This window comes from Melospiza melodia, chromosome 4, assembly GCF_035770615.1.
Source record: "Melospiza melodia melodia isolate bMelMel2 chromosome 4, bMelMel2.pri, whole genome shotgun sequence".
Lineage (NCBI taxonomy): Eukaryota > Metazoa > Chordata > Aves > Passeriformes > Passerellidae > Melospiza > Melospiza melodia.
The window spans coordinates 79,807,717-79,823,679 of NC_086197.1; the positions used below are offsets into that span (position 1 = coordinate 79,807,717).

The window sequence follows — 15,963 nt, forward strand, 5'->3', positions numbered from 1 at the left end:
TAAGTGATGAAGGTTGTGGTTCAGTCTGGTGGATGCTAGTGTACCAAGGAGTCTGTCAAGAGATGTAGGTTACTAGTATGAATTTTAGGGGTATGATTGGATTTTGTGTCCCTGTTAGTCCTGTGACAGCAAGGGCAGTGTTCTGGAATAAGGGCTTTGGAAATGTAGAGATATGAAGTCTTTGGTGGCTCAGGAGAAGACTGCACTTGTCTAGCCTTTGATGAAGTGCAACAGCAGCCTCTTGGAAGCTACAGTCAGATGTCTTTGGCTGATTTTTTCCAAGAGCCGGAGATGTTTGTTGCATGCAGTAGTCCATCAAGACTGTAGTTCACACATTATATGACCAGCGTGAGGACTGCAGCTCATTGGATGGTTTTTAAGGTTTTTGGTTTTATTTTTTTTTTTTATTATTTAGTTCATTTGACTGGAATTTGTCTCCTTGTCCAGTACAGAATGTTTCAGGGGGACTGTGTTGGTTTCACAGACAACCTGCTAGAAACCCAGCACGTTGTTGGGGCTCCATCCTGCCTCTGAAAGATCCAGGACCAGCAGCCTGCAGTTGCCAAAAAGGGGGCTGCCCTTGGTGTCCCTAGGTAGACCCTTAGCCCTGCCAGCAAATGAACAAATGCCCTTGAAACTCTCCTTGAAAATACAACAGTGCACCAATGGATATGATGTTCATGGATATCAAGACCATTCTAATTTTCATGGACAGTCATATCTCTCCTTCCACAATAATCAAGCCCTGCTTACAGCTAGGCAGCTTTTTGGTACCCTTTACTAATGTTCAGAGGACTTGAGTAGATGGAGGCCTTCAAGTGCTGTCTCCCAAAACCATTTCTTTGAATTTCTTTGCTTGATAAATTTGATCTTTTTTTGTTTTGGAAAGTGCCTGATGAGAATTGTACAAAGTGTTCCAGACAGGGTCTCTCTGGGGCTGTGTACAGTCAGTGTTCCTGCTGGAAATGCCTCCAGAATAAATTATTTGACAGTTTGTATGCCCAAAAGGTGTGGCTGACATTTATGTGTCAAATAAAAACATTTATGAGTCACAAATGAGTCTTGAGCCACCTATCAACTTTGCATGAGGGTCTTATTGAATATCACCAAACCAGGTTATGGACTTTTGTTTGGGAAGGTAGCTGTGATACAGTAACGAGGGAGGATCTCAGGCACTTCTAAAAATAATTCCTTTCTGAAACAGAGACAAATGCAGGCTGAAAAGTCAAGTTTACTGAGTGAGGACTAAGCTTGATTGCAAGTGTGAAGATATGTCCTTCCATCTGATATTTCCACTTGATTTCTTTTTAATTGCTGATAACAAGTAATACGTAAGAATCAAAACACGTTTTCTTTTAGTGCTCCTAGAAATACAACATTCCTTCCTGGATTTTCTTTCCCTACTAATAGTGATGTTATTGGGTTTACGTTTTTTTCCTTTGGTTGAAACGTTTGAATATTGAGAACTTATTTTCTCATTTAATTTTGCAGAAAATACGGAAATAAGAGTTAATGTTCTAAATTAATAAAACAGGTAGAAACCTGCAGCTCTTGCAGCTGTATTCCATTCTGCTCAACAGGTATAATGTGTGTTTTTAAAAGGGTGAGGCATTCATTAGGGCAGTGAATGTTTGCTGTATTTGTGTCAGCCTGGCAGCTCCCTCCCTCTTGTCAGATCTTTGTTCTGTTCTCCCTATCACCCTTAATACCCTGGACTGCCTACTGAATGGCAACTTCCTCCATTAATCCAGCTGCTCTGCAGCTCCCTCAGATTTTTCTGAAAGGCTTTAGGCAAAATCCAGTATCATATTCAACTACTCCCACTGCTGATTCAGTTTCTCCACTTTTAATTGTTACCCACATCAGAAACATGTGATTTCTCTTTGAGGTATTTATTTATTCCCCAGGATTGACAGTTCTCTGTTTTGACCATGATTTCTCCATATCTTTTACCTGCATGACAGCTCCATCAGACAAAGGGGTGACACTCTCTAGGACATCCTCCATGAAATCGTGCAGTTGGTTCTCATTTCCCTCTGCCCTTTTCTTTTCCTTTCCACTAGGCTGACTTTAAATCCTCATTCCTTTCTTTTGCTTTCTTTTCTGCACCAGCACATCCTGTTCACAAAAGCCAGCATTTATCAGGGGTTGGGCAAGGCTGCCACCACCCATGGTCCTTTTTGCCTGCAGTGCCAGGCTGCTCCTCGTGGGTGCCTGCAGTAGGAGGTTGTCACTCCCTGTCCTGCAGTCCTCCCCCTTCCAGACCAGGCTGCAGCACCGGGTGAAATGGAGGGGCTGCACACTCCCTCCTTCATTCCAGTGAGCAGCCACACCTTGCCTTTCCCAGCCCTGTGCTAGGGCTGACTCACCTGCTGCCTTTTGTGCTAACTTGAACAGTCTGGCAGGGAGAAGGTTTGGTCTTGGGCATCCTGGAAGAGAGTGACAGTTTCCCTGTGCTGTGGAAGAGCAGTCAGAACACGGCTGGGAAATGTTTCACTCCTCTGGAGAACTGACCCACAGGAGCTGATTCAGCAGCTTGTTTTCTGTCTGTTACTCCTTTTCTGCAAAGGGTGCCATCAAGGGTACGCTTTACAGGAAAGGATTCATCTTTACCCTCTGCTGTTTCTTGCCCCTCAGTGGCTGGAACGCAGTAACACCAGTGGTGTCTGCTGAGCTGTGGGAGTTGTCTGTCTAGTTACCTGTTAGTCTAGGTCATGGATTGAGGAGAGAGAAAAATCACCTGCTTGAATAATGTCTGAGACCTCTGTCTTCTCCTGTGTCATGAACCCTCTGTATGTTTCATCTGGTTCTGTTTCTGGTGGGAGGAGCCAGTTATGGGGAAATTTTCTGTGGAAATTGCTTGTGGGTTTGGTCAGTGGTCCTTCTCATTTTAATGACACCTTCAACAACTGTTACAAGTAGCAAGCTCAAAGGTCCTATACTTTTTCCCCCACCTCACCCCCAGAAATCAGGCACTTGTTACATTTTGTAACATTTTTACCTTGTAACTCGTTCTTAGCCACTTAGGTGGCTGCCAAGCTTGCATGTTCATAGACCTCACAACCAGTTAGTTAATGGTGATGCAGTAAATGCAGCAACCTGTGTGCAAACTAGGAGTGCCATGTGTTTCCTTATAGAAAGACTTTGTGTATCAAAATGCTTACAGTCTTCTTCATTTTATTATAAACACTTTTAATTAAAAAGCTCTTGTAATTAAATTCCATTTTCTGCTTTGAGACCTTTTTTTCATCTCCTTCAATAAGAGAGATGTTTAATTTTGAATTTCTGTGTAGTCTCAATACCAGTGCTGTAGAGCAGAACCATCTGACAGCATATCTTAGTCTTTGGGAATAATTCAATAGCTCTCTTCAAGTGCAGTTGGTGATGTTACACATTTCATGAATCTTGTGAGGAAAAGTACTTCAGGGAAATAGACCTTTCAGTGTGCATTATAGAATTGCAATCAGCTTTCTGTGCTTTTTTTTTTGTATTACCTCTGCAATAATTGTGCTCTACTTTTTCATTTCAGTATCTACTAGAAATGAAAAGCCTAATTCTGCCCCCTGAACATATTCTGAAGAGAGGGGACAGTGAAGCAATAGCATATGCTTTCTTTCATCTTCAACACTGGAAAAGAGTAGAGGGGGCATTGAACCTCTTACACTGTACATGGGAAGGCAGTAAGTAATCCTCTTTCTTACAAAGGAACTAATAAAATATTTTTATTGAATTTCATGAAAAAGTAATCGTTTTTGTCAAGTATAATATGTGAGAATTTTGGACACTTGTTACATCCTCACCAGCATTGAACTATTTGAAATTTGAACTGAAAACATGAACTTCATTTAATGAGTAAAAGGGGTTTAAAGTCTTGTGTTTGCTGTTTAATACTGAACAAAATTTCCTAACTTCTTTGAGACATAGTTTCCTGCTCATGGATAAGGAGATAATAATTTAACTTACTTCATTCCAGAGGTTTGTTTGTCATTATTGGAATGAATAGTTTCAAACTGAGAGTATATTCAGATTGGACATAAAAAATATTTTGCAATAAGAGTGGTGAGGCACTGGAACAGGTTGCCCAGAGAAGCTGTGGATGTGCCATTCCTCCAAGTGTTCAGGACTGGGTTGGATGGGGCTTCAGGCAACTTGCTCTAGTGAAAGGTGTCTCTGTTCATGGCAGTGGAGTTGGAACTAGATTATCTTTAAAGGTCTCTTCCAACCCACACCATTTTGTGATTCTGTGAATGCTTTGATATTTGGGAATTGCGAGTGTGCCTTATAGACAGGTATATAACAATGTGGAATCTAAAGCAATGCTGTATTTTTATGACTTTTTTTAAACTGGTAAACTGGAGTGAATTCAGTGAGGGATTGCTGGGATGCATAGGGGACTGGATTATGTGATATAGGACAAAATGCTGAGGAAGCTGGTTTTGTTCAACTTGGAGAAGTCTTATGGTGGGTGAAGAGATGATCCAGTTGCTGTCTTCCACCAACCAGCAGAGAGATGATATGGATGAGTGAGTCCCAGTCTTCACAGAACAGGCCAGGGTAAAGACAGGAAGCAATATACACAAGTTCAAGCCAGATAAATTTAATCCAGACCTAAGAATCATATTCTCAGAGTGAGAGGGGTGTGGGGGATCTCCTGCCCCAGGCATACTCAGAGGTTTGCTTGACATAGTTCTGAGCAATCCAATGTAACTTGGAAATGACCCTGCTTTGAGTGGGAGGTTGGAGTATATGACTTCCAAAGGTCATATACTAACCTTCTAATATATCTTATCCTGTCTTTGAGATGTGTTTTTATCAAGTTTCCAAAAATTTTAACATACAAATTATAATTCTTGGCTTTTTTTTTCTGATTTAGTGTATTCTAGTTCCCCATTTCTGCTCTGCTTGATTCTGTTCTTTTTCATCCTCTGCATATGTTATTACACCAACTTGTTTGTATGGGTGTGTTTTGCCGTTTTTTGTCCTCATTTAGCTTTGATAGAAAAGATTTTTTTTACCATGATAAGTCCTATAGAAATGCACTTAATATCTCCAGTGTGGAAGTGACTTACTATCTCAGTTACAGTATGAAATGACCTTAACTTGCTTAATTTGCTTTGTAGGCTCCCTGAGGGTGCACTGGTTTTTTATTTTCAGGTGTATAGAACACCTTGCTCAGTAACCCATACCAGTGCTGCCTGGGGTTTGCTCTGCTGCATTGTTCTCTGTCAGATCTGCTCTTCTCCCATTATTTCTCCCAGTCTGTTATTTTCTCTGTTACAGGTTCATTCCCAATGGCTTTTTTTTAAGTGATTTGCTTTTAAGCAGTGTTCCTTCTCTTCTGGATTGTTGCAGAAGTCCTTTAGCTCAGGGTTCATTATTCCATCAGTAAAAGCAGTGTTTTGCAGGGAATCCTGAGCAGATCTTCTTTTGCTCTGTCAGGCTGGGGAGCCCCTGAAGGGCTTTGTACCAGGACCAGTTTTGGCACAGGACTCTGGCTGCCCTGCAGTCCTCCTGTGTCATCTCTGCCTGATGGCAGCATAGGGAATTCTCATCTAACTACACTTCCCTTCTTATTATCTCCACATTCAGCAATCTGAACATGTAATTCATTAGCTGTATAATAGCCTGTAAATATGTAAATTAATATCATTGCATAACTTCTGCAGAAAAATCCATGATTCATTTTGTGCACGAGTCCTCAAAATTTTTGTTCAAATTTTGCTCACATGTGAAGACAACCAGGGGTTTTAATGGTTTCACAGTGTCTAGTCCAATAATGTTTGGTTCATGTCTTGGCATCTTTCCATAACTAAGTGAAAACCAGTGAAGACATGGCAGAGAAGTTAAATGTAATTATATTGGTTTTAACCAACAGTCTGCATATAATCCATGGTCAGTTGTCCTTGCTTTCTTTCTGTGTGTTTGTAGGTATTTTATTCGTAGTACAACTATAAAAGCCCAAGTGCCCCACCACTGTGTTTGGGCCAGGTTGTCTGTACAGGAGGTCTGTAGTTTCAAGTGTAACCAAGTTTCTAAAGTGTCTGGGTTGATGGTTTGTCACTATTGGTTTCTAAATTAGTGTCAAAATTCCTACTGTTTGCATGAGGAAAAGAAACCTAGGGGTTCCCAAATGCTCCAGTAGCTCTTGCAGCTGCTGTACATGGTGAGTGGCAAACTTGCTCTGTGCTACCTGAGTCAATTAATGTAAAATAAGGTCAGATAATACCATAAGAGTGAGGCAGAGAAGTACCTGCATAGACACAAACTGATCCAGATGAACCAGAGCACTTCCTTCCATGGCTGATAACATTGCTAATTAAAGCTGTTTTGTTGTAAATATCCCATAGGTGGTCTCACGTCAAGCACGATTGCTTAAATTGAGTAACATCTATTCAGACATTTTTCACTTGTTTTGTAAAAGCAACATATCCACCTCATGTTTTGTTTTTATTAAAATCTTGATACTACTGTGGCTTAGGGTAAAGCAGAAGAGGCTTGATTGTCTGTTACAATGTTAAGCCAAATTGGAAGGAAAAACTTGTGTCAGGGATTTTGAAGAAATGAGCATTGAACACGTTCCACGTATGTTTTTGTACAGACACTCAAGTTTGTTGTGTGTTAAGATCATACACTGCTTGGATATTGTATTTGTACTTGGCTTTTGGGTTGCTATGGAGAGGGGTGGTTAATGCTGGAAGAGCATTACAGCCCAGGTTGGTTTACAATCTTTTAGGATCTCTGCCTTCTTTACTATTGCTTTAAATGCAGCAATAAGAAAAAATACAGTAATATAGTTTCACAAAAAACCACAGCTAACATAATTTCAAATCCAGTGTGCACAGCTGAAAATACTGGGGGACTGTGTATTTAAACAAATCCTTAAGTTGCCTTGTGAGCCAGAGATAATGGAGTGTTACTGTGTGGAGTGGGCTGTACCTAACAACTTCAGTGTACAGTGCTGCTAGGACATCTGTGGGGGAAAATCCTGCTTCAGTGACTGATGTTCATAGGAGTAGTGAGAATAACATGTTGATGATATTTTAACAGTGAAAATAATATACAGGATAATGGAAAAGGATGCCTTGATGCAAAGCTATATTTCAGTCAAGTATTCTGATGTTTCCATAAACCACACTCAGATGGCCTATGACATCAGCACTGTCAAGATTTAGTAATCCATTTCCCTCTGTTATTATTTTCAATTTTAAAAATTCGTAAGATTAAGTACTATTTAATCCATGACCTGAAGATTTATATTGGAAACCTGACTTGATCTGCTGCATTTAGAAAGAATGCATGAGAGGAAACTGGGTTTAATAATTTAGTATTAATCTTTGATTGCCAAATAGAAAATGAAAACATGACTGTGTTGAAAAACTGGTCCTCAGAGCTCATGTCATCAGTGTTACCTGGCTTGCTGGAGTGTGATGGAAAAAGAGTAGTGTATTTTTTCCATGAAAAACCTATTATTCTTGGTGCACAGGGACTGTGAGTATTGGTCTGCATTAACAGGCTTGGCTGTTCATTTTTGTAGGCTATACCTGTTATATCAGATACACTTCTTTCCCCTGAAATTTAAAAATACTGCAGCCTAAAAGCCTAAGACAAAATGTGCAAATTTGGCTGTGGAATTGGAAGCATAATGGGCTTTGATTATGCAAACATTTTTGTATGTCCTTGTAATGTGGTCTCACCTGACATTCATGAACATTGTCTCAAGAATAAAAATAAGCGTAGGAATTTTTGTGATTAAAAGCTCAATGTGGATTTCTATTTTGGCATTTCATTAATCAATTGATATGCTGTTTGCAACTATAAGTGTTTTGTCTATGTTTGTTTTTCAAAATTACAATTATTCTTAAGTATGGCTGCCACACTCACAGCAACTTATGCACTGTGTTTTCTTTTCAGCTTTCAGAATGATCCCCTATCCACTGGAAAAAGGACATCTTTTCTACCCTTACCCTATTTGTACAGAAACTGCAGATAGAGAACTACTACCATGTATGTTCAACGTTTTTCTTCTTATGATTGACACCTAAGAATTGTTTACCTGAGTCTTGCAGCACCGGTCTCCTTTGAAGCCTTTTGAATTGAGAACACTGGATTAGAATAACCAGATTGACAGTGAGCCTCTGGAGCTCCTGTGATGGTTCAAGAGGCACGTCCTCAGCATGGTTCATAACAATTAGCTGTATTTATTATTTTTGACAGCTTACAGACAGGGGGAGGGATTACTAAAGAGATCCAAATCACTTAGATCTTGCTGTTCTCTCTTGCCAAGACACTGATCTTTCATCTGGGTTAACATCCCCTCAAACCAAAAGCACAGTGTCACAGCCTTGTTAATCCTTGGTAGACACATGAGCTACTTAAATTCCGAGGCAGGATCCAACTTGCTTGAGGACAGCTGGATCATTCCTGCAGCCAGTACTCATGGCAGGCTGTGCTTACATTTTCCAAAAAGCAGTTGAAATAGCAAGAAAGGGTTTTCTTCATGTTATGGCGTGTGCACTGTTAGGAAGAGATTGATGTGAAGTCATCTCAGTCACTTTGATGTGCGTTTATAGCGTGTGCTAGGAAGGTGCCAGCAGTGTTCCCAGATACAGATATAAAGAGAGATCCAGCCCCCAAGAAGCATTACAGTCCAAGCTAATGAGACTCATTGCAGTGCATGCAGTGAAGCACAGGAATGCAGAGGGAGAGCCAAAGCAGCCAATCTTGCAGTTACGCTTCATTCCCACATGTTCTCTCTGTGGGACTTTGTGTGAGCACGAGTGGAACACGCACAAGTTTGCAGGGTCAGGGCAGAGGAGGGAAATAAAAGTTGATCCAAGGAAGAAGATTCTTCTCTCACCTTCTTAAATAAAGAAAAATTTGTTCTGGAACAAGTAAAATGAAGCCTGCTTCTGCTGGGAAGGCTGATTTTGAGGGCATTTGCATCCTTTATAGTCTTTCATTCAGAATCTTTCTGGTTTGGGCTGAAAAAGATCTTACCTCTTTTTGTAAGCCTACATGAGTAAACATTAGGTGAGAATAATACAGCGAAAATCCACTCACTGCAAGTCTCTCCTTCACAGCACATTCCTGCTGATATTACGCAGAAATCCTTGGCAACTGGCAGTATCTCCCACCCCATTATAATCATCCTAATTATAACAACACCTCTCAGAGTGCTCTGCTTGCTGTACTCAGAGGGATGCTGAGCTGGGGAGGGTGGAGCGTCAGGAGATTCAGGAATGACAAAGTCATGCAGAATAGCTCAGCATTCTCTTTTTAGATGCAAAGCTAATTGTTCTTGTCAAATGTTACAAGCTAACAGTGGGACTCCTTAACAGCATATGCAGGCAGTGTGTTCTGCTCTGGCAGCTGTGGGAAATGCCTTTCACTGCAAAATCTCCTGGGTTAGAGGAGGGAAGGGTTTAGAATGCCTGACAGACACAGGTGGGTTAGAGGGGTTTTGCATACCTGTCCACACCCTTTAATTGTGCATGTTTTGTGGGAGAGACAGCTGGAATTATGTCAGAACACAACAATCTCATAGGCTCTCCAAATTAAAAATATCAATTACAAAACTTTTGCCCTGACTGGTTAACAGAGTGGGACAGCAGGGTTGAGCCTCTGTGAAAAGGCAGTGCAAGAAAAGTGCAAGAGATCCTTGACTTACAAAGTCCATGCTCTGGTATTTCTGATCTCTACATTTATTTTAAATCAAAGAGAAGTTGTAATCTATCCCTACTTTTGTTTTTTTTACTGATCAAACTAGCAGACTCAAGAGTCACACATATTTTTAGTTTTTAATATTCTAATTTAAACTCTTATGAATTCCTGCTTTTGGTTTTGAGAACCACTCCACTCTGGATGAGTGCAGTCATGAATGTTGCTGGATTGCCCTGTGTTTATGTCATCTGCAAGTACAAAGAGATGAGAGCTGATCACTGAAGCAAAGAAAGTAGGCAAAATGGAAGAGTAATATTTCATATATATGAATAGCTATAGGATTTGAGTGTATGGGAAGCCTTGAGATTGGTCCTATATGAGAAAAAAATGTTTCAAAGTTTGCATTTATTTTGAGTGTAGCTCTCAACTACAGACTGAAGGTGAGAATCCACCTGACCTTTTGCCTGGAGGAATTTTCACCTTGAATCTGAGCTGCTATAAAAGTTCAAGGGATATATCCCTCTGGTAAAATATTCACTATCCTTTTCTAACCCTTGCAGTCATCTCAGTGCTGTTTTTTCCAAAGTCCAGTGAAGGGTTTTTTATACCAGAGTCAAGGAAATTTCTGTATTCCTATCAGTATATATTAACAAACATCTTAAAAATTCACTGTTCATTTAATTTCCAGGTTTTAAAATACATGCCTATACATCCTGCTGTTAGGATAATTCTTCTTGCTCTGCAGATAAAACCCTCAGAATTTACAGTTAATGCAGGCTGTAGTTTTACAGCCTGCTTTAACTGATCTGCAGCAATGCTTCCATATGGTTGGGCCCACTGCTGCTCCCAGGCACATGTTTCTGCACTCTCTGTGTATCAGCATTAGCAAACGTGCAGCCATGGGGTTATTTATAATGTACATTAAAAAAAAAATTAAAATGCTTTATTTCTAAGTCTCTTTTCTGGAATTAGCTGTTGCAGAGCTGCATTATAGTTACTGCTGACACAAGGAAGACAAAAGTGATGTGTACATAGCACCAGAGTAAACCAGAAATAGTATCTTTAGAGAGAATTATTTGGTAGAGACAACTGACACAACAATTATGTCCCTAGAGGTATCAGACCTTCCATCATCTTCTTCCTTCAAAAGCATCTTTGTGTGTCTCAATTTGTTCAAACTATGTAAGAACATTGGTTAGGTTTTGCTTGGTGTTGTGTTTTGGTTTTTTTAAAATGTATAATGCCTTCCCCTTCTCATATATTTTTCTACAGCATTTCATGAGGTTTCAGTTTATCCCAAGAAAGAGCTTCCCTTCTTCATCCTCTTCACTGCTGGACTCTGTTCTTTCACAGCCATGCTCGCCCTCCTGACACATCAGTTCCCAGAGCTCATGGGGGTCTTTGCAAAAGCTGTGAGTATTCTCTGCTGCTGCTCCCTTCTGTAAATAAAGACACCAGTGCAGGAAAGGCTGAGCTAAATACTGCCAGGTGTTAAATATCTGCCCACTCAGAAGCATCAGTGCATGTCTGAGCAGGGGATATGTGCACAACTGTCCAGGCTGCTAATCAGTAAGACCTGCCTGGTGGTCTTCTCTGGTTTATATGGCTCTGTTGTTAGGTTTGATATCTTGTGATTTTGCCAAAAAAGGGGGGGCTTGGTGGGAGAAGTGAGTATCTGTATTTTCATATATCATCCATTAAAAAAAACTAATAACAGTTAGTTATGAGAACCCTTCTATTTTGGGTAGAGTCATAATGGCTGATGTGATTTCCTATGCAGTAGAAGCTCTCAGTATGAGCAGAAATAGACCTACTGTTAACCAGGACAAATTCCTGTGTTTTTTCCCTGAACTGCCAAGGAGGAAGTAGTCTCAATATTTCCCCCATAACTTTCCTGAACTATGTCCAGAGAAGCCTCTCCTAATTCTGCTTTTTTAATCCACCAAGGATTAAGAAATTTTGGAGTATGAGGGGGAAGAGCCATGAATTATTCTAAACCAAACCTTTTTCTTTGCAAAAACAAGAACATCACTGTTCTAGCATGCTAGGAGATGAAAAATCCACTAACAGAAAAGCTCTAGGATAGTAAAAAAATCCCTTCTCCAGTAAATACTGAGTATCTTCCATTGTAATACATTTTCTCAAATATATTTTCCTCTGTTTTAGGTCTCGTGTTTCCAAACTGGCCTTTGTTTTTAATGTCTTTGGTACTTTTGATTTGGGGGTATAGGGAATGGGGTGGAGGAGGCCAGGCTGAAAGGTTTTGCAAATTCCAGATTGTCAGTACTCTTGAAACCCTTTTGCAAAGGGGAAGAGGCTCCCTTTGCAGGTGAGCTGGGTCTTCTGTTAACCCAGTCCTGTGAGTGGGTTAACTGGTACAGCAACAGTTCATGCAAGAATTTTTTTCATTAGCTCCAGAAGACACAAAGTAAGATCAGTTGTAGCAGAAGATACTTCTTTCAGCAAGAAGTGCTGAAATATACCTGAAATATTATTACCCCTTCTTGTTTCTTGAGTGTGTACGTGGGTGTTAGGTAGACAGTGTTTAACTTGGGCATATGAACATAAACTTCCCTGTAAGGCTTTTCTTGGATTCAGTGGTTGGATTCTTTCTGTTTCTTAGTTACTGAAGTTACTGAAATGTGTGACCCTTGTTTGGCTCTTTCAATCAAATCTTTAGTTTTCTGATCCTGTCACAGTTGTAGATCCCAAGTCTGTCACTGTTAGCCTTATTCCTGTGTTTATCAGACTTGTATCCTGAACAAAGACTATATGCTGGCAACATAGTGAGATTTTGTACTTAGTTCTTCTGCCACAGAAGAAGTTAACATGTATTTCTCGAATGTATTCATAATTAATTAAAATTAGTATGTATTTCAGTATGTATTTCAGGAGTGCTTTGAATACCTGAGTTCTGTGACATGAAGCTGCCAGTGGTTTTTTCCTGTGATAAAATGTCCTCCATCTTGATTTTTACCATTTGCCTATCTGAACACTAATATATTGAAGACTCTTTGAATGATGTGTTCTATACTAGAGAGAAGATGTTAAGATAAATTTTAGTCACTGATGCAGAATATGTTAGGATTACAGTTAGTGATGCCTCGGTGTATAGAGCAGATCTGTAGGTAACCCTAAACCATCTTAAACTTGAATCTCAAGACACGATGTTTGTCTCTGTGAGGTGGTCTGGCATACCCCTGCTATGAAAAGGCCTCTCTTTCTCTTCACTAGGTTTTGGGTTGAGCTTTTAGTGGCTTCAGTATGAGCTTCAATCTAGGATGTGAGATGTGTGGAAACTTTTGTAGTTCATCACTTTGATCTTTGTAAAGATGGGGCTCTTGCTTTCTTTACTGCAAAGTCCATAAATCTCTGTATGTGCAAGGTTCAAGAATTTGGAAGTCTTTATGTGTGACTTATGTAATTTTTATCATGCTGGAGGATTTTACAGAGGAACACAGCAAGAGTGTCTTATCTTATTGGACAGCTTTCTCTTGAGGTGTATTGTCTCCTGGATTTTGATCTGAATGTGTATCTGGTTCCTTTGCAGTTTCTCAGCACCCTCTTCGCCCCTTTAAATTTTGTGATGGAAAAAGTGGAAAGTATCCTGCCCTCCAGCCTGTGGCACCAGCTGACAAGGATCTGAGGGAGCATGCCCGACTGACTGCTATGACATCTGTGCCAACTTTCTGTTGACCACAAGAAAGCATGATAAAAAAGGGAAGCAGTTATAAGACTTAAAAACTCTTCATGGATTGTCTGTTCTCATATAAAAACTGTTTTGTTGTACAAAATACATTGATGTTAGGTTCTATTATATTTTGCCTTCAGAAAAGAAAAAAATAAACTTTTGTGTATTGTAGCATTGCTGTCTTTTGACTTTTTCAGAACACAGGTCCTAGGTTTTGTTTTTTAAACCTGTGGTATCTGTTTGGCCATAGCTAGGGCATAGCTGCACATTCAGGTAATGAACATGCTGATAATGTTACAATTAAACAACTTTGTTGCTGCCTTTTCTTATGGAGTTCAGTTAGGGTGGGGCCCTCCCGTCTGCATCTAGGAGAGGCTTCTAGCCAGTTAAAGCTCCTGCTTAAAGCAGCTTCAGGCGCTCCAGGCAGTTTGGGTGGCACACTGGGCTTCTGAGTCCCTTCTCTGCACAGAGGCCACTGTATCCTCATTTGAATTTTCAAGGAGCCCACATACTTGACAGATTTTCTTCACACCCCGGTGTTTCAGGTACCTTCTGAAAGCTCATTAGCAAAGTGGGTGTTAGTTCATGCACAGTTAATGGAGAGGTTGGTGTTTCACTATTAGTGCTCACCTCAGGAAACCTTATCCTTGTGCTGTGACTGTTTAGACTAAGTATTCATTTATGACTTAGCCACTGTTGATGGAAACTTCTGAGACTAGCTCTAAAATGAAGATTTTGATCTGGAAGTTGAAGGAAGTAGTCCTCTCTGTCAAGAATTTGAAGTGCATCCTTACAGATGCCTCAAGGATTTTTTTTCCAGCTCCCCTCCAGATAAAGAAGCATAACCCTAATGCAGTGGATCAAAAATGCCACTTTACCATTTCAACTTCACTGTCACTCTTAAAATGCTGAAGAGTTTAAGGGACTGTGATCACTAGCAGATAAGTTTGTTTATCAATGAGGAAATGAGTGAGCAGAGACAAAACTCTCAGTATTAGAACAGGTATAAAAGGAAGGAGTTTCTTAACAATAGAAGATGCATTACATTATTTCACTTGATCACAGACACATTAGTCTAGTAGAAGACATATGTTTGTTCAAGTGAGCAGAAGTACCATGCAAACACTGCTACAAGATAAAAAAAGGTAACCTCAGCCAGGAGAAATTAGCTGTAAGAGTGAGACCTGGGCAAGCCCCAAGGTCTGGAGGAGCAGAGAGCCCCACAGACCAATATTAGACCTGGTGTGTCCATACATGTTTATTCTCTCTGGCTATTACTCCTGCAAAACAATTCACTGTAATGTTGAAATGAGTCTGGGTTGCAGTTAATGTAGGATGTGGCACCAGATTAGAGGTAATGGATTGCTAGTGGATAAGCATGTGGAAGTATGAAATGGACCAATATTTGAGTTCTCCTATTTTCATCTGAATTGCAAGAGCAGCCACAGCAAACACCCTCACAGCAGAGCTGATGTGTATCTCCAGCTGGAAAACTGGGGATAACCATACTGATTTGTTTGCCTCAAAACAGCTCTGTCAGAATCATTAAAGGCTGCTGAAAATCAGAAGGATCAGGCAGAGTCAGCTCTTGTCCTGTGCTGCTTTGTACCTCTTATTCCCAGCCACCTATACCCTGCATTTCAAAAGAATAAATTGCTGTGATTCACAGTCCTAAATGGAAATGTGCTTGCATTTGTACATCAGTGTACACCAGCTATATCCAAATCTCCATGTTTGTCAGCAGCTGAGGTAGTAGTTTGGCCTTCTATTCGAAGATATTATGATCTGTGTGGGAGTTTCTATCTGTATTACTCTGATAAAAAGGAATGCTTAACTCCTAGAAGAATCACATCCTTTCCTTGAACTATGGGGAATATTTAGGAATTCAAACATAACTGTATGCAATTTTATTTCTACTTTTTCTAGTATCTATCTCCCTAATAAGCAGTAATGGGCCATGGATTTTTGTATCTGGAAAATCTCTCTTTAATTATAATTCTAGGCATCAGGAAGACTAGGCAAATCAAACAAAAGAATTTTCTTTTTCATTGGGCAGAGTTTATTGCCTTAGGCTTTGCTGCCTCTGACATGTTTCCTGTGAAGTTCAGTATAGCTTAGATCAAAAAGCAAACACAGCCCATGATTATAATGATGGAAAGCCTCTGGCTTAGTGCAGAGATGAGCCTTGTGGAAATCTGGTTCAGATAATAACTCATCTTCAGATTTAGGGGTGGAGGACACTTTTTAACTCCAAATGTTAGCAGTTCCTAGTTGGTTGTTTTTTTTTTTTTTTTTTTTTTAAGACAGCTTAATAGAATGTGTATGCACACTATCTCTTTATACTATAACCTGCATAGAACAAAAAAGGAGAGGGCCCCCCCACAAGTGCCAAGTCAGGCTGTCCCTTCTGTCCCTCCCTCGCACTGGGTAGAGTAACAGCTGCTCCCTGCAGGAACTGCACTCGGGGAGGGGGGTGCTACACCACGGGCAGGGCTGCTGCTTTCTCTTTTTTATCATTTGGTGTGTATGCTGAACTTACAGACTGTTTTCAGAGCATGGAAGTCCTTACCCTAGCAGAAAGGAGGAAAATTATCAGGAGTTTTGCCATGTTG

General features: G+C 40.2%; 1 protein-coding gene across 4 annotated transcripts in view; it reads left to right on the forward strand.

The window, feature by feature from the left end:
* Positions 1-13,522, forward strand: part of ST7 (suppression of tumorigenicity 7) — a 136,199-nt gene extending 122,677 nt beyond the window's left edge. For all 4 annotated transcript variants that reach the window (XM_063155318.1, XM_063155320.1, XM_063155319.1 and 1 more), the window contains exons 12-15: positions 3,530-3,680; positions 7,912-8,004; positions 10,933-11,072; positions 13,211-13,522. In XM_063155318.1, the coding sequence (XP_063011388.1) occupies positions 3,530-3,680; positions 7,912-8,004; positions 10,933-11,072; positions 13,211-13,306 (480 nt within the window). In that variant the 3' untranslated portion in view covers positions 13,307-13,522. The remainder of the gene's footprint in view (positions 1-3,529; positions 3,681-7,911; positions 8,005-10,932; positions 11,073-13,210) is intronic.
* Positions 13,523-15,963: the final 2,441 nt, after the last annotated feature.